The 27,037-nt window shown below is 41.1% G+C and overlaps 1 protein-coding gene across 2 annotated transcripts in view; it reads right to left on the reverse strand.

Annotated features, from left to right (window-relative positions):
• Positions 1-3,473: 3,473 nt before the first annotated feature.
• Positions 3,474-27,037, reverse strand: part of LOC129722645 (U-scoloptoxin(19)-Sm1a) — a 44,558-nt gene continuing 20,994 nt past the window's right edge. The window contains exons 2-3 of one of the 2 annotated variants that reach the window (XM_055676255.1): positions 5,634-5,783; positions 3,474-4,310 (exon numbers count right to left, since the gene is read on the reverse strand). In XM_055676255.1, coding sequence (XP_055532230.1) covers positions 4,180-4,310; positions 5,634-5,783 — 281 coding nt within the window. In that variant the 3' untranslated portion in view covers positions 3,474-4,179. Of the gene's footprint in view, positions 4,311-4,606; positions 4,831-5,633; positions 5,784-27,037 lie in introns of those variants that run through there. The other variant, XM_055676253.1, reaches the window with a different exon arrangement.

The raw sequence follows: 27,037 nt of genomic DNA on the forward strand, positions 1-27,037 counted from the left end.
GCTTCAGATTTCGACACAGCAAAGCTGACCCATGTTGCAGTCCCTCGCAGGTCGTATCATGTCGATAAGCATGCAGTCGTCCATACAGTCACCAAAATACTCGTCACATGTTAGTTGACGTTTCGCTTGTAAATAAAAAAAAAACAAAATTTAATCAAATGATAGGATATTTTAGATTTAGTTTTGGAAATGTTTGAAAATCATATAACCAATCTAAAAAGTTATCGCTATGAAACGGAAATTCGACAAAGGGGAATTAGACAATTGCAATCAACTATATCATACCAATTTATTAAGCCGTAACTCACGTATCCTACAAGCTAAATTTGATATTCATTTTACTAAGAATCGCATACTCGCAGTACAAAAGAATCTTCCATAAAACGCTTTTTTCCAAATTTACACTAGAAACTGAACAAATCAATAAATTGTGATAGAGAACCAATGTCTCAACAACTACCTAGTCTAAGCTTTAATTATTGTGCTGCCGGCTTCGGTAATACATAGAAAAAAATATATTTTTTAGTTCAAAACTACTAAATCTTTATTGATAATTTCAAACACAACCATTTTAATACATTCATAGCTATCGCCGTAAAAGGCAACTCTTTTTTATATGGTTATATGGTTCAAGATTTCAATTTTTTCCAAAGTATAAGAAAACCAAACTAAGATGTATTACGAGACACAAATTTTAAATGCATCCAAGTTGTAGTGACCTTATTGATTAAACACGAAACGTAGTGTATAAGGAACCTCTGTGTAATAAAAGTTCACTGTAATAACATCGATATTAATAAAAATGTATCAGAATCGGTAGCTGTGTACTCGCAGATTCAAAAATATGCCCTTAAACTACTACACAACATAGCTCGTCTTCTGCACAATCCGTCGCATTTCGTCTCAGTCCAGGAACATGGCAAGCGGTCATGCAGGCTCCCTGGAAATCGGAACATGATTGTCCACGTTTTGCTGGAACGACTATCATCGAAGAAAAAAACATTCTTACTAATTGCCAAATGCTACAAAAAAGATTAAAATATCGAAATTGCTTTGATAGCAGTACTATTGTTATTATTTTTATTATTTTTCAAATAAGAGTAGTGTTGAAATTTAGATTCCTAATGTAATATCCTAAAATCATTTCTCTTCAATGGCCTTCCATATACAACAACAATAAAAATTTTATCTTTTAAATACAGTAAAATACATACAATACGGTATACCTCCTGAAAAAACCGCATAATTACGAAAATCCGCGTAAAAAAACCTGACTGTATTCAGTCGTTTAAGATTTAATATCTTTACAACATGTTACAACATGGTTAAAGCGACGCTATTTCAACACTTACCTCATAATTACTCTGATATCGACTTTTAAAGCTGCATGTAGTATATAATGGGGACGGGACACGAGGCATATGGACGCTAGGCATATGGATGTTAGGCATAGTATGCTAGGCATACAGACGCGAGGCATAATGGATGTGAGGCATAATGGATACGAGGCATACTGCCACAAGGCATAACGGACGCGAGGCCGAATGGACGCGAGGCCGAATAGACGCGAGGCCGAATGGACGCGAGGCCGATTGGACGCGAGGCCGAATGGACGCGAGGCCGAATGCGATGTTGTACGATCGCATGAGATCCAATTATGTAGTTCAGGTGTTATTATATTCCTAAAGAGTTTAAGTTGGGTATAATACCTTTCTTGAAATCATGCGGCGAAGACGCATAATCGAGGGCAAGGAAACGAGGCGGCACTAAGCCGCCGTGGTTTCCGCAGTCCGAGCCGGCCGCCGACCCGCCGTCGGAAGCGGCGGCCTCTCGCACCCAAACGACTGATCTACTGGTTTGCTAGGTCTACTCAAACAGAGTTTTCTTCCCTTAGTTAAGTCCGAACGAGCGGTAGCGAGTAAGGACAGCATTCGCTCGGACAGCGAGTCGGCCGAAGGCCGCGAGTGTATTGCTTTTCAAATGACACTTTGAAGCGAAATACATGTTATCGAATGCTGTGTTGATGATGACGATAATAACACATTCCATATCACTTCCCCTTGGCCTTGTGTCCTTTCGGCCTAGCGTTTATTCGGCCTCGCGTCCGTTCGGCCTCGCGTCCATTCGGCCTCGCGTCCATTCGGCCTCGCGTCCATTCGGCCTCGCGTCCATTCGGCCTCGCGTCCATTCGGCCTCGCGTCCATTCGGCCTCGCGTCCATTCGGCCTCGCGTCCATTCGGCCTCGCGTCCATTCGGCCTCGCGTCCATATGCCTGCCGTCCATTATGCCTAGCGTACTATGCTTCGCGTCCGTATGCCTCGCGTCTGTATGCTTAACGGGGTGTCATCGTATATAATAGAATGTGTTTGTAGATTTCATAACTGCTTTATTGAATAATTCAATCACAATAGCCGAAACATATACCTATATAACTAACACCTCGTAAGGTAGAGTCTACTCAAATTAAACTATTTTTGGTTCGAGATACATCATTTGATGTCACATTTTGGAGTACTTGATTTTGGTATTGTTGTTAATACAGCTCCGAAGAACTTGGTTAAGACACGGGTTTTGGAACCGATACTTGATTGAGAAAGAAATGTGCCGTGTTGCAAATCATTATTCCATTAAATTCCACAGAAGTACAGGTCGGACTCGATTATCCGGAACATCAAAAATTTTTTCGTTCCGGATAATCGAATCACACATAAAATACTGAAATTTTGCGATCAACGAACATAAAATAAATATTTCTTTTCTTTATTTACTTGTATGATGCAGTGGCGTAACCAGAAGTTATTTCTGAGGTAAAAAGGGGTAAAATCTTGAGAAGCAAAAAAAATAAATTTGACATTGATTATTTTCACTTAAATCGAACATGTCCCAAACAAGCCGGAAATGACTTAAATGGTAACAAATATGCCAGAAGGGATGGTAAAGACAAAATTACGGAATAAAAGTTGAAAACGGACAGCAAAAAAATTAAATTCCGGATAATCGAGTCTAAAATTCCGGATAATCGAATTCCGGATAATCGAGTTTCCGGACAATCGAGTCCGAACTGTTATACGATAGCAGCTATTCTAGAGAAGTAAAAAAATTTCATATTCTATGCTACAAGTAATACACATCACTTCTCGTTTTCTGCACAATCCGTCGCAGGTTGTCCAGCAGCTTTGCAAAAGGTCATACACTCGCCCAAGAAATCGGAACATGATTGTACATGTTTTTGTGGAATGACTATAAGTGAATAAAAAGATTATCCTTTACTTGATTCTAAATACTATTAGAATGATATAGAAAAACAATTACTCAAATAACTATTTCATTTCATAAACTGCAATTAATATTTGATCTCTAAGAATCAATGGCATGACTTATAAAATTGCAAATAGCAATCTTTCAACACTTACCTTGCAAATTTCTTAATGACTCATATATACTTTAAAAGTTGCATGTAGAAGTAAAATAAATTTCGTTCATTTTATTCTTATTTTATTGAATAATTCAAACACAACAATCAATATATATACATTACAAAGCTAACACCAACAATGGTAGAGTCAACTCTTTTTTACACGAACGGTTTGTCATCAATTACTTTTTCCAAAAAACACTGAAAAATAAATCCGAAATATACTACACAAAATATTATTATAATTTGCTAAGATTTTAAGTTAACTTTTGTCATTTTTTGAGCTAAGTTGACTTACTTTTTTACTTTTTTATAAATTTTGTAACAGTTATTTTATGCAGCTTCAAAAAGTTTGAAAATTGTATCACGACATGATATTTCAATGAACGTAATTATACGCAAAGGTAAAATAACATGGTTGAGAGACAAGTATTCATAGTCACACGAAACGAAACATAACGTGTTATGAATTCACCGCGCAAAAAAGAGCTACTGCAATTACATCAATATTATCAACAACATATAGTTACTAACAATAATTACAATGCCATTACATCTTTGTCTGTAATTTTGTATTCATAGATCCCATTCAGGGAACACGATTGTTGCTATTCTAGAGCACACAAAAATGGAAATCAACAAAATGTTAAAATTATTTTTATTATCTTATCTTATATTCTACATTCCTATGATGGTAACGAAAAGTACTGCAACCATTTTTTTTGTGCATACCAATTTCACCTCGCTTGGTCATAAATATGTAATTAGGTCAATACACAACAATACTCGTCTTCTGCACAATCCGTCGCAGGTCGCCTCAGTCCAAGAGCATTGCAAGAGTTCATACAGGCGCCCAAGAAATCGGAACATGATTGTCCACCTTTCGGTGGGATGACTATAATGGAATGAAAAAAAAAAAAGAAAAAAACTTCGATCGGTGTTTTGCTGGTTTTTTTGGATTGTCTAAGAAGTACAATCGCTTGTATTAGCCAATTTGTTATTTGAAAGGATGATATTAGCTAGCTATGATTTGAAATATATAGTTTTTAAATGAGGAACTGAAACGATGAGATCGTTTTCGAGTTTCCAATATTTTATCACAAATTTAGTGTAACTGATTGTAAATTTGGTAGATTAATTAAATAAAAACATTCTTTAATCCCCCACAGAAAACTCTCTCCAACATCATACCTTACAATAGTTTGTACTACAGTTACTCAAGTTGCATACTCAACGCCGTAAGCAACCCGTCAGAGAAATATTCCGTTGACTGTTAAACCGTCCTCATTTCTTGTTTCGAGTACAACAACTTTTACCAGCGCCACAGTCCTTGGCTGGCACACGATAAACAGGATGACACCACTCAACGCACTCTCCTTGATACCGCCGACACGTAAGTCCTTTCGGCGGTCGCACTATAAAAAGACGAAGCCAAAGTTCATGCTATATGAAGCCAGCTATTAGCTCTAATTTTACCATTAATCTTCAGTGCAGTTAGAATTATATGAGGCAGCTTTTTAACACAGTATGCACTCTTGGCCAATTACAAATATGACGCGGGATGAATATTACGAGAATGATAATAATCCTACGTCACAGATTCCAGTGAAACACATTTCAACACTCATTTTAATTAACAGTTAACCTCTCAATTTAATAAAAAAAATGCTCTGCTCAACTCGCCCAGTGATAGAATGGACAAAGTTTTCCTGTTTTTATGACAACAATCATTCGTGGAGATATTTTTTTATGCACATCTACTGCGAGAAACGGATGGTTCAAAAGTTATGTATTCTGTCTTCAAAGAAATGCTGCCCAACAACAGTATACAGCGTCATCATTCTTATCGTTGTGACTGACAATGTTAGCACCTGGGAGAGGAATAAATGATGGTAGCTCTCGAGGACGACGAAACAATGCGGATCAGTTGGAGTGTTATCGCGAAACCGTCCTTAATTTGGAAACTTTTTCATGATTATCGCTACGATACATATTTGCCGTGAACGAAGATGTTGAGAGGAACAACGGAAGGAGCGTCCTGCAACCTTCCTGAGTGACAGATTCGAATTAGTGAAGAGTTGTTAAAATGATACTTGTTTAGGGGAATTAGAAGACGAAAAGTACTCAAAAGTTCATGCAGACTACAAAATTAGTGAAAATAACCTTTCGGTTTCGCATGCGTGTTAGGCAATACAAAGAAGAAACGTCCAAAATTAACCTTCGTAACAGCACTCAACGCCCCTGTGGGCGTTTTCCGGACATAGACCTTTCTTCGTTGTGGGCGACTGGCAATCCGATTTATGCACGCACAGTCCACCCTGCCTGGCGCAGACATCTTCTACTTTGTACACCGTAACACCCAAGTATGCTGAAAATCGGAAATAAGATTTGTAGTTAATTATTTATACACGAACAATCTAATGCTTTCACAAGAAAATTTATTTTTAGTATAATTTTATCCGATGACAACATCCGATATTTTCACAAAGTATTACTCGGTACAGTTTCTGGTGGTCTATAATTTTTACTGAGGGCTTCGTACGTGGCTCACAAACACTTGACTCCGCTTCACATGCTTGGGATGGTTTTCTTCAACATGTTTATTGGACAAATAACTTCAACAGTCACATCTACCTGTCTAGAATCATCGGCCATATGGAGTACCAATAATCACGTGCACATATGCTACTGTTTGATTTCCTGACCCAGTTATGCTGTTAACTCAGCTGCACGGCGAATATAAAAAAATGCCATCAGCTAGCTTGTTTCACGTACGAAACACCCGGTCCATAAAGAGTTCTACAAACGACACTAGAAAGTGCAGGACACATATTGTCCCAGGTGAAGCAAAAGATCTCATTTTTTGATATGTATTTTATATGAGTTCAAAATTTCCGAATGATTCGTACACTATATACCATGTATACTAGGCCACACGATGCAGCAACTTGTAATCTGCAGAGCGCTTGAAAGTGTCACGTAATTGAATCAAAAATAGGGATACACGATTAATTTTCTTGGCTGATCCAATTTTAAATTCCTATTTAGATTGCTCGAAAATTCCATCTTTTGCGAGAGGATGTTTTGAAACTAATGATCAATTCTGCGCTCAATTTCTTTTCGGTAGGGGAGCATCAACACCAATTTCTTAACCGACAATTAGAATGATTTTCAAATGCATGACATGACGATTGGCATTTCGTTTCAATAGTAAACAATCGAAAAAAAATCGACTAAGTAAAGCAAAATTTTATAATGTTCACGAATTGGCCACACGCTATGCATCATCGTAACGCAGATATCGAAAAGGTAGATGAAAAAAGTAGGGTGAATGATCTTTGGTGCACTATGCAAAATCTTATCCTGGATCAAGCTATTAACTCAATCATTGACTAATCGGAATATCACTGAATCCGAATTGAATATTCGGATATTTTAAATTAAAACTGTTTTCAAAGCTGTGTCTGTCACTTACCGATACATACCCTGGATTTTTATAATTAAAACTACGTCAGCTAGTACGGATAATTAAGCTCATAAGAGATGTGAATTAGGCTGCCAATGCCTCCACCGAGGAAGTCTATTTCAACATCTCTACAGTATTATAGCCCAAATTTGAAACATTCCATTAAGCGGGGTGCGAAATTTCGCGAAATCTCGATTTTCTCGAAATTAAACAAAATTTATCGAATTTCAGCACACATTTTTCAATAAATAGTTACTACTTATGATTTCTGAACCAATTTTTCTGCTGTTATTCAATCTTATTAAGGTCCGAAAATGCTTCAAAGCTTTAATCCTTACAAAGTTTAAAAAAAATCTAGATTTTACCATATTTTTCTTGATATCCGGAATTCTTTTAACATTTTCCACTTAAATAAACTCAAAATATCTCTAAACCTCCTTTACAAATATGAATAAACGAAAAAAATTACATAAAAATCATAAATTGTTGTTATTTTTGAAGAATTTCAAAAAAAAATTCGCGAAATTTTGCACAGCCTTAATTCCATTCCAAGAAAAACTTTCTGATTGTGACTTATTTTGATAATACAATATCAATTTTGAAACTCTGGGTCGCCCTACAAATGTTCGTGTAGAGTTCGAACTAACTGCTTTACAGAAACCTCGTAAAGATCAAAAAAAACAGTTAGATTTTTCTATCAAATAAATGGTTCGGATGAAAATTATAATAATTTAACCGATATTTGATTGAAAAAAAACGACGTCACGTGCCCGACGATTACACCAACCGACAAAACCGAAAAAGCGCTGCCCTAAAGATAGAAATAGTTGCCCTAGAAAGATTATAGCTTTTACCCTATTCCTGTGAACTCTGGTGCCCCTAGCTTTTACCACAACGCGTCAACTTTCGTGAGAGTTCGCATAGTAATTGCTCGCCGGGTTCGTCGCTTCAACGTAATGTTTACGAGAAAACTCATTTAAGTCTCTGAAAAAATGTATTTGGCTGGGGGCACAAAAATTCACAAGTATGGCTAGGAATCTGTCACCTCCCATTTTTTACAGTTTGAGGTTCAGGGCCACACCTGTGTTGACCAGTGTCATACTTGAACCGCGATTAAAATTCTTGTAACTTTTGCAATTTTCATCCGATTCTGATAGTTTCAGTACCAAAAGATTCAGTAAATAATTTGCTTTCATAGAAGCGCAGCAGTGTCCAGAAAGATGCTTCTCGTTTTCGAATATCTGATTTTCCCGGGCTGTGTTCCGAAACTGAGGAATCCTATAAATACTCGAACAAAATCTTCAATAATTGGTTCAAATTTCATAAAATTAACAGGCCTTTTTATGGTTTTAGGTGTTTCGAAACAATATCGCACGCTTAGCCTTGGGGCTAATAGTGGTCTCGATCAACTAGATTAGTTGAGAGAATTCGTTATCGATATTGTTTTTGGCACATTTTGTATGTGTAGGATAAGTACAACGATACACCGTGCCCCAGTGCTGAGTCGAGAAAATTTCCAGCTCGAAAAGATCCTCGACTCGATCGGGAATCGAACCCGATATCACAACCGTGTGGGCGAGCTAGCCGACCGACATCGCTAACCACAGAGCCACGGGGACCACCGGTGTCAGGTGTTTCGGTTATGTGCATAATAATAAAACGGATTTGTCTTAAAAATGGCAATTGAGAAAGAACAATAAATGGAGTATGTAATTTCATAAATTTTGATACCCATTGTGTGACTTTTTTTCCTGTGTGGACTCATCACTGCGATCAGAACCATTGATCTTTTGTGATATCACCCGTGTGTTTATTGTATTCCGCAATTCTGTTGTTATTACTGAGAGTAAGTGATATATATATATATATATATATATATATATATATATATATATATATATATATATATATATATATATATATATATATATATATATATATATATATATATATATATATATATATATATATATATATACCGCGACGACGCGAGACAGGACGACGCGTCGTCGCGGTATGTGATTGTTCTTACGTTGGCACAAGAAAATTAATAGAGGTATATATATATATATATATATATATATATATATATATATATATATATATATATATATATATGTATGGGTCGGTATTTGGCGATTACCGTAGGCCACGGAAGTGCTAACTGCAAGAACGCAGTCCCGGACCATCAGCGAGAGCTAGCCTAGGTTGTGGTGAGACTCAGGCATTGGGCCTGGGCCGCCGAATTCTCACAAAAGCCACATTATCCGGAAGCAGCTCTGACGGAGCGAATAGTGCCGCTCCCACCACCCAAATGCACTAATTCGCCCATTGGGATTGATGCCAGTAAGTTCCCAATTACGGTAACTGGTCGCAACGCCATATGATAAAAGTCGGATTTCGTTTTCGTACCACGATTCTGGGCTGGCACCTGCGCCGAGCTCCCTTAGTAAGGTCGTGTGACAACGGCTTGAAACGGCAAGACAACAACCGGTGCAGGGGTCTCCGTCCCGTAAAACCTGGCAGGCCTTCCAGTACGTTCCAAATTCATTGCCCGGTGGGAACCGGGCAGGAGTGGGATCAGATGTCCTTTCCTGACTTGCGCCGGTCGGGTGTGTCATAGTTGCTCATAAGGCGCTTTGGCAGCCGCCCCTAGCCATGGCCTCACTGCTTCGGCATAGACTACCATGGGACCAGATAGGCGACCACTCCAGTATGGATAAGGATAGCGGCTGGAAGGGGGACCCAAATTAACAAGAATGAATATTGAAAAAAATGAAGATCAACAATTGGGCGCAGATGGGTTGAAAAACCCGTTTGCACGAGGAGGCATCCAGAGGTCTCCGCCGAGAAAGGCGGAGATGGATGCAGTAAAGGACGCCTGCGAAGACGGCAAAGGCAGTACGCCTACCGGATCGACGCAAGACATCGCAGTGGCTGGTCCACTGTTGATAAAGGCGGTCGGAAGACAGCGAGACACACTACCGAAGGTAGTAGCGCTGTCGGAGCAGCTCGATGCCATAATGTTTTTGGCACATTTTGTATGTGTAGGATAAGTACAACGATACACCGTGCCCCAGTGCTGAGTCGAGAAAATTTCCAGCTCGAAAAGATCCTCGACTCGATCGGGAATCGAACCCGATATCACAACCGTGTGGGCGAGCTAGCCGACCGACATCGCTAACCACAGAGCCACGGGGACCACCGGTGTCAGGTGTTTCGGTCATGTGCATAATAATAAAACGGATTTGTCTTAAAAATGGCAATTGAGAAAGAACAATAAATGGAGTATGTAATTTCATAAATTTTGATACCCATTGTGTGACTTTTTTTCCTGTGTGGACTCATCACTGCGATCAGAACCATTGATCTTTTGTGATATCACCCGTGTGTTTATTGTATTCCGCAATTCTGTTGTTATTACTGAGAGTAAGTGATATATATATATATATATATATATATATATATATATATATATATATATATATATATATATATATATATATATATATATATATATATATATATATATATATATATATATATATATATATATATATATATATATATATATATATATATATATATATATATATATATATATATATATATATATATATATATATATATATATATATATATATATATATATATATATATATATATATATATATATATATATATATATATATATATATATATATGTATGGGTCGGTATTTGGCGATTACCGTAGGCCACGGAAGTGCTAACTGCAAGAACGCAGTCCCGGACCATCAGCGAGAGCTAGCCTAGGTTGTGGTGAGACTCAGGCATTGGGCCTGGGCCGCCGAATTCTCACAAAAGCCACATTATCCGGAAGCAGCTCTGACGGAGCGAATAGTGCCGCTCCCACCACCCAAATGCACTAATTCGCCCATTGGGATTGATGCCAGTAAGTTCCCAATTACGGTAACTGGTCGCAACGCCATATGATAAAAGTCGGATTTCGTTTTCGTACCACGATTCTGGGCTGGCACCTGCGCCGAGCTCCCTTAGTAAGGTCGTGTGACAACGGCTTGAAACGGCAAGACAACAACCGGTGCAGGGGTCTCCGTCCCGTAAAACCTGGCAGGCCTTCCAGTACGTTCCAAATTCATTGCCCGGTGGGAACCGGGCAGGAGTGGGATCAGATGTCCTTTCCTGACTTGCGCCGGTCGGGGGTGTCATAGTTGCTCATAAGGCGCTATGGCAGCCGCCCCTAGCCATGGCCTCACTGCTTCGGCATAGACTACCATGGGACCAGATAGGCGACCACTCCAGTATGGATAAGGATAGCGGCTGGAAGGGGGACCCAATTAACAAGAATGAATATTGAAAAAAATGAAGATCAACAATTGGGCGCAGATGGGTTGAAAAACCCGTTTGCACGAGGAGGCATCCAGAGGTCTCCGCCGAGAAAGGCGGAGATGGATGCAGTAAAGGACGCCTGCGAAGACGGCAAAGGCAGTACGCCTACCGGATCGACGCAAGACATCGCAGTGGCTGGTCCACTGTTGATAAAGGCGGTCGGAAGACAGCGAGACACGCTACCGAAGGTAGTAGCGCTGTCGGAGCAGCTCGATGCCATAATCGAGTTTGCGAAAAGTCGCACCAACACGACGAAGTACCTGAAGCAGGCTCTCTACATGCTTCGGTCCTCCGTCGATGCTGCGAAGAAGGAGCACGCCGAGCTCAAGGCTAGAGCGGTGGCTGCAGAGAAGAATGCAACGGAGGTGACCGGAAGGGCGACGAAGTCGGTCCAAACGGACACCTGCACGTTTGCAGCGGTTTGCGCCTCCGGGTCAGCCGCAAAAAGAGCAAGGCAGTCTCCGGGGGAAGCCCCCGAGAACAGCAAGAAACGGTTGGTTGTGCTAAGCCCGCGAGATAGCACACCAACGGCCTCCAAGTCCGCCGAAAAGTCTGCCGAAGTGGCAGCTACGGGAAACCCTTGGGTTACCATGGGAGGAAGGAAGCGCCAAAAAGACAGCAAGCGCAACGACGAGAAGGCGACAAATCGTCCAAAAACGGGAAAGAAGGCGCGAAGCAGGGGCGACGCCCTCATACTCAAGACGGAGGGGTCCAAGTACTCCGAAGTCTTGAAGAAAATGAGAGGCGAAACCCAGCTCAAGGATCTGGGAGCGGATGTGCGGACCATCCGTCGTTCTCGCACCGGCGAGATGATCCTTGAGCTCCGTAAGGATGCTAAAAACAAGGGCGCTGCCTACAAGACGGTAGCCGAGCAGGTCCTCGGGAAAGATGTGCAAATTCGGGCACTCACCTCAGAGGTGACTCTCCAGCTCAAAAACCTGGATGAAATCACCGAGAGGTGCGATATTGCACAGGCCCTCAAGGAGAAGTGCGGAGTGGAAGTAGCCACTGAGGTAATTCGCCTCCGAAAGGGTCCAGCGGGGACCCAGGTGGCCACTTTTCGGCTTGCATCGGCCGATGCAACTCTGGCCCTGAAGACAGCCAAACTTAAGGTTGGCTGGTCAGTATGTCCCCTGAGCATACTCCAGCAGCCGGACGTTTGCTTCAGGTGTTTCGAGGGAGGACACAAGTCCTGGACCTGCAAGGGGCCCGATAGGAGCCAGTTATGTAGGCGTTGTGGTGGTGCTGGCCATAAAGCTAAAGACTGCGGGGAGCCTCCCAAGTGCTTGGTATGTACTGGAAAACGGGACGCCAAGCACTTTATGGGAGGCCCACGGTGCCCAGCCGGTGAGGCGGCCACGAAACCACGGGCGTGAGGGTGACACAATTGAACCTGAACCATTGCTATGCGGCACAGCAGCTGCTATACCAAGCAGACCGAGTCGCGGTCGGACATCGCAATCGTATCGGACCCCTACTGCATTCCTCCCGGAAACGGTAATTGGGTTGCAGATAAGCCCAGTACGGCGGCCATATGCACGACCAGCAAGTTCCCGGTTCAGGAGGTTGTGTCAACCTCAAATGAAGGATACGCGGTTGCCAAGGTGGACGGAGTGTTCTACTGCAGTTGTTATGCTCCGCCGCGTTGGTCTATCGAAAGGTTCACCCAGATGGTCGATCTGTTATCTATGGAGCTGACGGGACTAACACCCTTAGTAGTGGCGGGCGACTTCAACGCTTGGGCTGTTGAGTGGGGAAGCCGCCGCACGAACCGGAGGGGTCAGATCTTGTTGGAAGCTTTGGCAAAGCTCAACCTAAATCTGGCCAACGTTGGAACCAAGTGTACATTCAGCAGAAATGGTGCGGAGTCGATCATCGACGTGACGTTCTCCAGCCCAGGACTGATCGTGAACTGGAGGGTAGACGATGGCTACACCTATAGTGACCACCAGTCGGTCTGCTATAGCGTAGTCCAGAACGTGAGGCGGCAGGCGACGGGTAGAGCCAATACTCCGACCGTCCGCGGGTGGAAGACATCGCATTTCGATGCCGAGGTATTTGCAGAAGCAATGAGAAGAGAGCGCGAGGGGGGCAGTTGGCTCCACCCGAGTGCTGACCAATTAGTTGCCACATTATCGCGGGCGTGCGACGCCACCATGCCTAGGACCCGCCAACCTAGGAATGGTAAGTCACCGGTATACTGGTGGACCGACGCGATAGCGGACCTCCGTAGCGCGTGCCTCCGTGCAAGACGGATGTTGCAACGTGCACGTACCGATGCACAGAGGGTAGAGCGCCGTGTAGTATTCGGATCTGCAAGATCGGCGCTTAAAAGTGCGATAAAGGCGAGCAAAAGGGCCTGCTTCGATAGGCTATGCGCGAGTGCCAATACGAATCCGTGGGGCAACGCCTACAGAGTCGTAATGGCGAAGACCAAAGGCGTGTTGGCGCCTGCAGAGCGATCACCAGCGATGCTGGAGCGCATCATCGAGGGACTCTTTCCACGACACGAGCCAAATCCTTGGCCTCCGGTTGCTGAGTCTCACGTCCGACGTTCCAGTATCTCAGACACAGACCAGGGATGGTCGGCCAACCTGCCGGGCATCCAATCCGTGAGAGACGGCAGCCGTGCAGAGGTTGTGGAGGAGGTAAGGGTTACGAATGAGGAACTCATCGTGATCGCCAACTCCCTAAAGGTGAGCAAGGCACCGGGACCGGATGGAATCCCGAACTTGGCCATCAGGACGGCCATGAAAGTGGCCCCCGATCTATTTCGAGCAGTCATGCAGAAGTGCCTGGATGACTGCCTCTTTCCGGACAGGTGGAAGCGACAGAGATTGGTGCTGTTGCCGAAGGCTGGGAAACCGCCAGGGGACCCATCGGCATGCAGACCTATCTGTCTGCTGGACACTACGGGCAAGGTGCTTGAGAGGATTATCCTCAACAGACTGGTGAAGTACACAGAGGGTGTAAACGGTCTGGCAAGTAACCAGTTCGGCTTCCGGAAAGGTAGATCCACGCTGGATGCTATTCTCTCTGTCACCAAGACGGCAGAGGTAGCACTCCAGCGTAAGAGTTGGGGCATTCGCTATTGCGCAATCGTCACGCTTGACGTGAAGAATGCCTTCAATAGCGCCAGTTGGGACTCCATAGCGCTCGCGCTTAGGAGCATCCACGTACCGGTGTCGTTGTACAAGATTTTGGAAAATTATTTCCAGAATCGGGTACTAGTTTACAACACGGAGGAGGGTCAGAAGTGCGTCCCAATCACCGCAGGCGTACCGCAAGGTTCCATCCTGGGCCCGGTGTTGTGGAATGTCATGTATGACGGGGTGTTGAAACTAAAGTTCCCTGTAGGGGTTGTGATCGTCGGTTTCGCAGACGACATCACGCTAGAGGTCTACGGCGAGTCGATCGAAGAGGTCGAGTTGACGGCCGCGCACTGCATACGCAAGTTCGAAGACTGGATGCACTCTAGGAAACTGGAGTTAGCGCACCATAAAACGGAGGTTACGGTTGTGAACAACCGCAAATTAGAGCAACAGGCGGTAGTCAGAGTCGGTGACTGCACCATTACCTCAAGGCGTTCCTTGAAGCTCTTGGGGGTTATGGTTGACGATAAGCTCACATTTAAGAGTCACGTCGACTATGCCTGTAAGAGGGCTTCAACGGCCGCTGCAGGACTATCTCGAATGATGTCCAATAGCTCAGCGGTATATGGCAGCAAGCGTAAACTTCTTGCCAGCGTGGTTTCGTCCATACTTAGGTATGGTGGGCCAGCGTGGTCCAAAGCGTTAGGTACCAACAGTCATCGTCGAAAACTGGAAAGTACCTACAGGCTCATGTGCCTGGTTGTGAGCGCGTACCGTACAGTGTCATACGACGCAATCTGCGTCCTGTCCGGCATGATGCCTATCAGCATAGCCATTAAGGAGGACGTAGAATGCTTCGATCAACGTGACACAAGGGGTATACGAGGCACCAGAAGGTCATTCTCGATGATCAGATGGCAGCAGGAATGGTCCAATTCCGTAAAGGGTAGATGGACGTATCGACTTATTCCGGACGTATCCGGATGGGTCGGGAGGCGCCATGGAGAAGTTAACTTCCACTTGACACAGATTCTGTCAGGTCATGGTTGCTTCAGGCAGTATCTACACAGATTCGGGCATGCGGGGTCCCCCATGTGTCCCGAGTGTGCGGATGCGGAAGAAACTGCTGAGCATGTCTTCTTCGTGTGCCCTCGTTTTGTGCATGCGCGGAGCGACATGATGGTAGTGAGCGAGCCAGACACCACTCCGGACAACCTAGTTCGGAGGATGTGTAAAGACCCAAACATTTGGAGGGCGGTTTGTACAGCCGCCTCTCAAATAGTTTTAGAATTGCAAAACAGGCGACAGGTTGACCACCGACACGCCAGTGTTAGCTAACGGCCAGTCTCCAGGTTAGTTAGCTAAGTTAGCAAAGAGATCTATAGAACCAAGAGGGTGCACAGAGCACAAAAGCCGCTCCCCGAAGCAATACCTAGCGGTGGTCCCGGGGAGTATTATGGGCTGGAGACTGGAGGGGTTTTAGTGGGTCCGGTCACTGATTCAAACCAACCCCACACTCCCTGAGGTTGGTCACCTCAGGGGTTTGGATGCAAATTTCCCCTCCACCTGAAACAAAAAAAAAAACAAAAAAAAAAAATATATAAATATATATATATATATATATATATATATATATATATATATATATATATATATATATATATATATATATATATATATATATATACATATATATACATATATATATACATATATATATATATATATATATATATATATATATATATATATATATATATATATATATATATATATATATATATATATATATATATATATATATATATATATTATAATTCGTGCTTGTGTGTATGCCCTTCCATTTTTACTTTGTGTAGTATATTTTTAACCACCCTGGAAAGTCTATCTCGGAACAGCCGTTTCTAAGACAAATTTTCAAGTCACCTTGTTCATCGCTGGATTCATGAACTAAAATACATAAAATTCTATGGTTCTATTTAATTGTTCCTGTGGCTGTTACAAGATTCTGTTTAAATATGCGTAGAATTCATCAGTTTCCTTAGGGGAATTGTTGACGCTTATTTGGAAGTAGATAAGGATAAATCGGAGTAAAATTGCAGAAGTTCAAGAATTGTATATTATGGGTAACCGGGTAACCCGCCACGTAAAGGATTAAAAATTTCGATTAACCCCACCTAAACCACCTTCCTATTATTACTACAGAATACCTAATGTTGTTGAAAGTTTCTTTTAACGCGTTATAATATGTCACTGATTCACTCCGTCGAGCACATAATGATTAACAAGCAAGTCAAGTTAATATTCATTTTCTGGCCACATGCGCATGTAAATATTTTGTGCGTTGTGTCATTGTTTTCGTATGAGTCGTTCCATACGAAGTGTACATACCACTTGGACACGACCATCACATATTTTGCTCAAAGTTGGGAAAATTATTCATCTAGTGTCACTTAAAAAAAAACAATTTTGATGAAGATTAAAATACCCCCCTAGGCGGGGGCCTAGTTAGTTGGTAACGTCTCCGCCAACCACGCTTGACGCCTGGGTTCGAATCCCACCGCCGACATAGGTGTCGATGGTTGTGAGGTGGCGTGATCCACTCACAACCAACCCAACTGGTCTAGATTCAATCCTAGCCGACACCGGGAGATTTTCTGAGGCGAAAAATCTCTGGGATCACGCCTTCCATCGCATGAGGAAGTAAAGCCGTTGGCGCCGGTCCGTTAATAAAACGGGTCGTGAGTTAGGGTCCTGGGTGTGGAGTCGTCTCCCTGGGCGTCGGTGATTGGCCACAACAGTGGCGGAACTAGACCGACGGAAAATAAGCGAGAATAAAAAAAAAATACTCCCCGCTCTGTAAAACCCTCTTCTCTGTTGCTTAATAACTCACATTTTGCTAAAAAAAAATCCTTTTTTTTTAATGCATAGACGTAACGCAGCCGAAAAATACTGATAGGTGATTTTGAAGAAAATAAACCAGAAAAAAATATCTTTTTCAACCGAAAGTGAAGTGCCACCAGATACATTATTTTGTATTATGGAAAAATCTATACCCTGTTGGTTTCTCAAAAATGTTTCCTCAAGTTTTGATATTTTTCGTCTGAAAATGCATACCTACACTGTGCAACAACGCGGAATACCATTTCGAATAGCATTAGCCTGATAAAAATTTTGCTCTTTTTTTGTAAGATTAGGACCACTGCGACCATTATTTTGAGCAGACGAGAGCTGTATTGGCTCGTGCTGTATCAAGAAGTTGTTCTCTCCAAGCAGCGCGTACAGCTCATAGTTCTTGCGCTGGCGTCTGTACTCCACAATAGATAGTTCGCAGCACCTTCCTGTCGAAAACTCCAAGAGCGTTAAGGCCTTCCGCCAGAAGCGCCGTTGTATCGATTCCGTAGAGGACTACCGGTAGCATCAGGTACATCGTCAACTTTTTACTTCGTCGTACTACACTCGATCGAAGTGGGCATGCCCGAGCCAATATCCGCACCGCATTTGGTGCGTACGTTTGTATGTCGGAAAAGAACGTCGATGAGAACATGGTCAACGTGGTTTGTTATACGTTGGTCAGATGATCTCCAGGTGGTTTCGTGGATGTCCTTATGAGAAAGAAGTCTGTGAAAAGCTGTGAAGATGACGCATCGCTGGCCGTTGTCATTCTGCGTGGTGTGCAGGCTGTGCTGGCTGATCACCGACTTATATATGTCTTTTCTACCGATCTGAGTGTTCATGTCACCAATGACGATCTTGATGTCTCTACGCGAGCAGCTATCGTAGAGTTTCCCCAGCAGTGCGTAGAACGTTTCTTTCTCTATATCGGGTCGTCCTTCGTGAGGGCAGTGAACATTGATGATGGTGTAGTTGAAGAACCGGCCTTTTATTCTCAACAAACACAACTTTCCAGTTTCCAGCTTCTTATCGTCGGTCTTATTTCGTCGGCTAGGCCAATGCTGGTTATTTCGGTTCGTTTTCAATTCTTGATTGTTCGTAGTATGTTTATTTTAGCATGCTGCATTACTAGGGCTGGGATGCTTAGGATGGTGTAGCTGGCAAGACACCGCATTTCATAGTTATTTCGGATCAGTCGCTGTTTGAGCCGCCCCTTATCCTAGGAAACAGACGCTCAAACAAGCTGTACTCCAAAGAGAACAACTACCCCTTCCCTGTCAGCATACACTGGGGTCGCTTTTTACGCGGTTGGTTGTACCGCATTTAAAAGATTAGATTAGATATATTCATACTAAATTTATTTGATACCGCGTACAAACCATCTTCCGAATCGAGTAAAAATAATCCGCGTTATTGTAAAAATATCCCGTTCAAAAAACAGCATAAAAACAACCCGCGTAAAAAGCGACCCCAGTGTACGACCAAGTTCCCACAAAATCACCGATCTTCCCTTGGTTGCTCGAATTCCAGTCGGTTCCACGTGGTGGTAGGGATATGGCAATATGTCTTGGACCACACTGGGGTCTATTTATGCCAGCTAGTACGGGTGTACCGCTGGTATGCACTGCCCAGCCGTTTACCAAATATAGCTCTCCTCAACATAGAATCAGTGTTGCTGAAAGAGGTTGGCGTTGACGCTGTGGTCAAGATATTCAATACATCTTCGGAGATTCAATCCCGTTTGAAGTGATTTCTTCTACTATTACGACACTATTTTATGCGTTTTTAAATAAGCACATTTTAATTTTTTTTCTCTGTTCTTTAAATGAAATTTACGAAAACTAAAAATTTTCGATGTTTTTCCGACGCCGTTTTGTTATAAAACCAAATATCAAAATTTTAAGAGTTCGTCCACATATTAGCATTTTCTTACCTAACTTTCAAAAAAAAAAAACAATTGATTCTACGAAAACGGTGTTGGTATAGTTTTAGCATATTTCACAAAGCGAATTAATATCGAGTATGTCTGAGCATTAATGGTAATGCGCTAATATCTCAAAGTGGTAATCAAATTATGTCTTATATCAAGTAAAAAGGTCTCAGAAATCGATTGGTAGGTGCCTGATCTACGTAAACAAAAGCATAACATATAGCATGTAAGTTAGTTTAAAACATATGTAGTCTACTTTTGTTTGACGAAATAAATAAATAAATAAAATGTCAGCAAAATGTCGATTTTACCCCAATTCTCCTACAGTACCAAATTACGTTTATCTCGAGGTTATTTTAACTTTTTTGAAATCTGTTCAATGAAATATCAAGAGTGTAAACGATACTCAAGGATACAACAACAATTTGTCTTCACATGATCCTCCCCCTTTTGCGAAGGGAGGGGTCGCATTATTGGCCAGGACCGGTCAAAACATAAAAATCTCGCTTCGGGTATGAGACAGAATCATCGCATCGTCGATAAAGTTGAATGCGAACCCCTCCCTACAAAGTTGATATTATTTCGCTTTGTGAAATATAGTTTTCGTAGAATCACCGTTTTGAGCTCAGTTTTTATCCGATTTAAAATCTGTGTTTTTTTTTTATGATGGGCGAGAAAATTGTAATATGTGGAAAAACTCTTAGAACTTTGATATTTGGTCTTAAAGCAAAATGGCGTCGAAAAATTATTGAAAATTTCCGATTTCTCAAAAATTCAAAATGGCCCCACTGTTGACCCTAATGGTGAAATGTGTTCAAACTCGGGGGAATTTGTTTTTGCGTCAAAACACATGAAAAATCATATATAGAAGCCAAGGCCGAAGAAAAAGTTAATTTCTGTTGCACTGTGTGATCATTGGGTACCGAATAGCGTACGATTTTCCAGTGAAATTGAGCCAGTCACCAACTGGAGGTATGCCGAGCTGCTCCAAGAATGGGTTGAGCAACTCTAACGACGAACTAGCAGGAACAGCACGATTATTATCGAGCGCCAGAGATTTCAGAACTATTTGGTGTAAATCCGTAGATTCTACGGAATACTCCGGATTTCGCCTGTCAAGCGCCTTTATCTCCACAGCGAACGACTTTCGTTGAATACTTCGCCCCTACTACATCCAGCAGAAGATGCGGTTGATCGTGGTCCGTTACCACTAGCACAATCTTCTTCTCCAGTAATTCGTCTGATGGCTACTCGTTTTCCAAATGCTTCCGGGTGTTCCAATGTTGATCGAGAAGCGATAACCAGTTTGGCAGCTTTGCTAAGTCTTTCAGTATAGCTCTCCACGACACAAGATTGGTTGGATTCTCCGTTCCCTTGCGATGGTACCACTTATGACACTTCTACCTAAGCCACACCAGAAACGAGTCCCGATCTCCTTCTTTCTTGAGTGCGTGCCTGGCAATACATCTTGGCAGCAATATGGACATCTCTCAGCTCCAACCTTGCGGATATATTCATCTTCAGGCTTGTAGAACGAGATTTTGTAGCTTATAACTCGACCTGCAGAATACGTCTCCATAAAACTCGTTTTGACTGCTCCCATTCAGTCGCACCTTACACCCACTGCTTGGGCATCCTCGTCGACAGCACACATCCAACGTGTACAGGGTTTACCTCGAAGTCGTCGACCTCTATCTGCATCTCTGCAGAATGTAACCTGTTGTGTTTCATCAGCTTGATCAGCGTGTTAGCGCACTTCGTACAGCTCGTGACTCATGTCACCGCGTATTGATCGTAGGATTCTACGCTCGAAGACCCCAAGCGCTCGCCGATTGGCTTCCTTCCACAATCATGACTCATGTCCGTAGAACACCATCTGGTGGATCAACGTCCTATTTTGTACGGATCTGTAGACTGCAAGATACGCTGGCGACTAAATCCCTACAAGCCCCTATCTGTTGCCACAATCCATTATTTCATTTAGCGGCTCACCTCGTTACCACGCGTTACGGTAAACAAATTCATCAACATCTTCGAAAGTATCGCTACCATAATTCCAACGCCCGTAGGACTACCGCCCTCTGCCAGTCACCAAGTACTTCGTTTTGGCAGTATTTATAGTGAGTCGAATTCTCGTAGCTTCCCTTCTGAGAGCCGTAAAGGCCTCCTCCACAGCTCTTCAATTGGTGTATTGTATTTATATTTATTCGTTTTTCACCATCAGACCAATATCAGTCCCCATGAATGTTGCGTGAGGAAAAGCTCACTGGTCACGTGGTTCCTCGAATGTGCGTAAAAACCTCACCATCTTTTAGTCTAAAATATACTTTACAAAACTACAACATAACAAAATATTGGAAACTAATCTCCAAGGATACATTACTGATGATTCGTCGGAGCAAACATTTCACTAAAATCGTTGAATTGGCAAATCATAGATGTGATGGAAAGTTCGCGGCATACTGTGTTGACTGGAAATCCACCTGTAGCATAGCTTTGGGTCGTAACGTTCTGGATGGCGCATCGAATTCTGCAGTTATCAATTTGCAAACAAATACAGCTTGTTCCTCGGTAGCGTTGATCTAGCGTTTTTATGCCTAAAAGGCGGCAGCGGTTTTCGTATGTAGGTATGCTTCAGTGGGTCATTCAAGGCAAGATTTCGCAATGTATAACGAACAAATTTGCGTTGGACACTCTCTTTTTACCTTTGTTATACTAAACAAAGGTTATAAAATCGGTCGAAAAACGCAAAATAGATCCATGATCCGGAAGGCCGAATCGTATATACCATTCGACTCAGCTCTACGAACTGAGCAATGTCTGTTTGTGTGTATGTGTGTGTGTGTGTGTGTGTATGTTGTCTGTATGTATGTGCCGCAAAATACTAACGCACCTTTCTTACAGAACGTAATTTCCGATTGGAATGATCTTATACGCAAACGGAAGCTACTGTGCTCCCCCAGAATGCTACCGAGTGGATTTTTGATTAGTGGCTTGAATTTTAAAATATTGATCAAAGAGTATTTTTTATATGAGACAATTAACTTTTAAGGCAAAATTAATGGCACGGAGAGCCATGTGTTGTATACCAATTTACTCAGATCGACGAATTGAACAATTTATGTATGTTTGTGTATATGTGCTTGTACGTATGTATGTGTAAATATGTTGTTTATATGTGTAGTATATCAAAATCGACCAAAAAAAAAATAGCAAAAAAAAAACTCTCTTTACAGAACGCTTATTCCGATTTTGATGTTTGCATGCTCAAATGAAAGCCCCAGAGCTCTTTGAAAATCATACTGAGTGCGATCTTTTATTGGTTGCTTGAACTGTAGAGTTTTGACCAAAGTATATTTCAGACATGGGATATTTTACTTTCTGTATAATTTTTCTCTCTCACTGCTCTTTCTTCTTCTCTATCCCTCTTTTTTTCGTATCGCTATTTATTTCTCAAAAGAAACCAACAATCATCGACAACTTTTCATAATCTTTACACTCTTTGTAGTGCGTCTTAACTGGTGTAAATAAATTACCCTTCAGCTTTTTCTTGAAAATTTGAACCAGATTTTAGGAGAAACTTCAATGCTTACTTAGCTCCTTATCTTCCTTCACTTCTTATAAAATATATACTAAATTGTACGTTGAACCTAGATTTGCGAAGAGTAAGAAACATTTACAGCTTTCGGGAGCCAAGCATTGTAGTAAAATCTGATCCCACAGTGTGCAAATGTTTAGCGATGCAGATATTTTGAAAAGCTCTACCAAAGATGTATAGACCTATTTACGTACGAATGTGTCAGTGCCATCCGCTGAGAAAAATACAAATAAATCGCTGTTTTTTTGCAATGCTACGTTTTGAACAGCTGGAAAATTTTCCAGTTGAACACTTATTTTATGTTTTAAATTTGTGACTAGAAATCTGAAGTAGCTGATGAACGTAATCGGCAAAATAAGGAAAAAGTGTTGAAGCAACTCTACATGGCTCTACCCGTTTACTAGTGTGAGCAGGTGAAAAGTCACTTATCTCTATGAATGATACAATATGCTCATGTAAGATATAAATATTGCTTTCTAATTTAAGACTAAATGCAAACAGAGTAGGTATTAGAGTGGCCATTTTTGTAACATCATGCGATTTCGATGAGCGCCGGGCGGAAAAACTTTCCTTTTTACTCCAAAAATAAGCCATGAAAATTTGAAGTTGGTCCGAGTTCATTTAATGGACCCACAAAACGCTTATATTCAAAAAAAATAGATTCTCATAAGAATTGCTGTTTTTCATCTCTTTATGAAGTTTTTTGCCTTAGTTTCCTAAAATAGTTGTATATTTTGCGTCGAAATACTCTTTAATCACAAAATCATATCATTAGGGATATTCACATGTTACGAAACGCTAAATTTTAGCAATTTTGAATACCTTTCAACCCTGAATAACACAATTTTGCATGGGGCCTTGCACAACGGAACTCTTTATTGAATATCCCCTTCTTCTGAGTACGTTACGTAATAAATGAATGACCTCCTGTATTCGTTAGAGGATTTGAAGCTGCCATTCAGTGATTATATCCCTAGTGAACCGTCACAATCGGATTGGTGAAGCAAAATTATTGACGTTATCAAGAGCTTTTTGTATGGATTTATTATTAGTTTTAGTATTATTATAATTTTTTTCTATGAAAAAGTTCAGCACTAGTTATCTGAATTCACTAGGACAGTGATTTTTTTCAAATATAGTCGGTAGATCTCATGTTGATCGAATTGCAATTCTTATGAGTTACGATGGAACAGCAAAGTTCTTAGGCGCTTAAAATTGATTTAAGCTCCGGCCAAAAATATCGCCTAAGAAGTTCATAATACGCTAGTGGATAGGAATATTTCGGAAAAGTTTCAAAAACTAATCAATATTACTTGTACTCTTCATATCTTCGAACTTTTATGCAAAATATATTGCATGGCAAAAGCATCGGACCTTAAACACCTTTCTTCAACCATTTGTAAGAGCATCAAACGAAATCATTAACAGCTTCAATGATCCAAAAGTTCGCTCGAAATGGTTCGATGAAGATTGCAATCAAATCAAGCAATTTTATGCAATCAAGTTCGCGGCTACTATGAAGTGCTCTTGGAGTTAGCATTCACATTTCTTGGTTGTAAAGCGACCCTTTTTCACTTATCACACGCAAGATTTATGGTAAGAAAAAAACATTTATTGCCTGCGAAAATATTTGCTCTGATCATTGATAAATTGCATTCGGGACATGTCCCTTTTTATAGTCAAACTTTACATTCAGGTGTTTTTCGGGTGTACGAATGCTATCCAATGTATGATTCAAGTTATGAATTTTCTACATGATTCTTTCGCATATATCGAAATCGATAGTCGTTTCAGACGCTGTAACTGAAAAGATGAAGAATCGCTTGTGGTATTTAAGCGCAGAATAGGCTGGATTGGCTTGACATCCCGCTTTAAATTAAACGAAAATTGATCAGGCTCAGGATCAGGATTAAAAGCGAATGGTCCTTAAGGTGAAACGGTATTGAAGCCACAAACAGCCAGTTTCGAGCTCCCCTTCGAATTTTTGAGAAGCACAAGACTCGTAAATAGATAATGCATTCCCTGTAAAAACGCTATTTTATGTTTGCTTCACCGCAGCAAACATAAAACAGCGTTCTCACAGATGACGCATTACGTGTTACCGAGTCTTGTGCCTTTGAAAATTCAAAGTGGTGGCTCGAAGTCGGCCATTTTTGGTTTCAATACTGTTGGCCTTAAATAGCTGATGTCGAATGTCGCAAGCAATAAAATCCTGAACAGTTACCAGTATATAATTTATCCCATCTCGTTTTATATAAAACCAGTGCTTTCTTTTCGAGTTTTGAACTTAATATTGATTTTTTCGACCGTGACCCAGCCGAATAGAAAATAATGAGGAAAAGCAAACTTTTTTCAAAAATTATTCGTTATTTACGACGCCACAGAACATGCTGTTTAATTCATGAAAAATTCCAACCGTGTTCCAACACATAATGAAGACGAACTTCAGTTTATATTGCATGTTGTTGATTCATACCGTAAAAATACCCTACTCATTCAAAATTCGAACTTTTTAACAAATACCAAAAATTTTAGATTATTTCAAACTTAAATTAGGATAATAAAATAACGGTTTTATAAAAATACAAGTTTATTTGAATACGTTTATCGAGAGATATATAATAAAAAAAGAAAAAACTCCGTACAATTTTCATGTAAATCGATTTCTTAAATATAAGCGCTTTGTGGGTCCATTAAATAAACTCCGAACAATTTCAAATTTTCGTGGCTTATTGTAGAGGTCAAAAGGAAACTTTTTCAGCCCGGCGCTCATTAAGATCGATAGTTTCAAAAACGACCATATAAAATATGGCCACTCTAGTAGGTATCCATGTTATTCCACTTCTCGTTATCGCAGCAAGATTTAAAAAGTATTTATTCCGGATTTTTTCATACAGCCTAGGCTTCGAAAAGAATAATGTTCTCGCCTACACTCTGAAAATCCAAAATTCTCAAAGATCGTGGAGAGCCTTCATTTTCAGATAATGCATTTGAGATAGAATTAAATTGACAACTTTCATCAATAGCTATATTTTTTTCCTGTGTAATTCTGAATAATATTTCGAGAGCAGGTTTGTAGAAGCTTGCTTCAATTCGTAAAAACAAAATTCTGAAAATAAAGCGAGAAAGTATAACATACATGCTTGCTGTTCTAGTGTGAAATCAGCATCTATTACTGTTTCCCCACGTTCGATTATCTCAAAAAAAAATTAATTGCTTCTAGCCAGCATTTAAAAATTGGTTTGTGATCGAAAAATTAAGACTCATGTACTTCAGTGATAACATTCATATTATTTGCGAAAACCACGTCAAGCTTTAATTCAATGATCGTCGTTCTGAAAACTATCTTTTAAATTCATTACATTCACTATTGAAATTGGACTTACGTTGGTATACGATTTGTAATTGACTGGCCTAATATGTATGAAGTAATAGTTAGTATAACAAAGGTTTCTGCACCACTAGGTGGATTAATTCAGGTTTTTAAATCCAAACTGCTTGATAAGGCCACCATACAATGCTGGCGAATTCTAACGTCGAACGGACAAGTGCACAGTATAGCGCTTTAAAGCAGAGCAGGTTAAATTCTTGAGCGATTTTAAAAATATACCTTAGCTGACGATTTGCTCTTTCAATAGTAGCAGAGATATAAGGTCTAAATGACAATTGTTCATCCAGTACTGCACCCAAGTCTTTCAGTTTTGTACCAGGAATCTCGTAATCATAGGACAGAACATTTCGTGTGCGATGATAGCTGAAATTGAAGCATTTCTAAATGCTCAACAACAAGCACTTTCGATAACACCAGTCACTGAACAAATTCAATAAGTTTCAATAAGTTTCAATTCAATAAGTTGGTCCTCGAGGCACCTGACGACTAGGAAAATTTTTGAATCGTCATAATAAAACATATTCCCTCCTGAGTTGAGTAACAGTGCGACATCATTATTGGCAAAGCAGAGTAAAGCCTTGGTGCTACATTCCGATCCGGAACTTGACTTTCTGTTTACTCATAAAAAAGCAAAGCCTTGGTGCTACATTCCGATTCGGAACATGACCTTCTGTGCCAACCGTTAAGTGTACAGTACAATAGCGGGGCTAGCGCTACGATCCTACTGACACTAACAGTCTCTCCCGAGACAAGACTCGAACCTACGACGACTGGCTTGTTAGGCCAGCATCGTACCTCGAGACCAGCTGGGGACTCATACACAGACTAATTTGGACAAGAGAATCAATGAATAACCGAATCAA

Source organism: Wyeomyia smithii, chromosome 2 (genome assembly GCF_029784165.1).
Source record: "Wyeomyia smithii strain HCP4-BCI-WySm-NY-G18 chromosome 2, ASM2978416v1, whole genome shotgun sequence".
NCBI lineage: Eukaryota > Metazoa > Arthropoda > Insecta > Diptera > Culicidae > Wyeomyia > Wyeomyia smithii.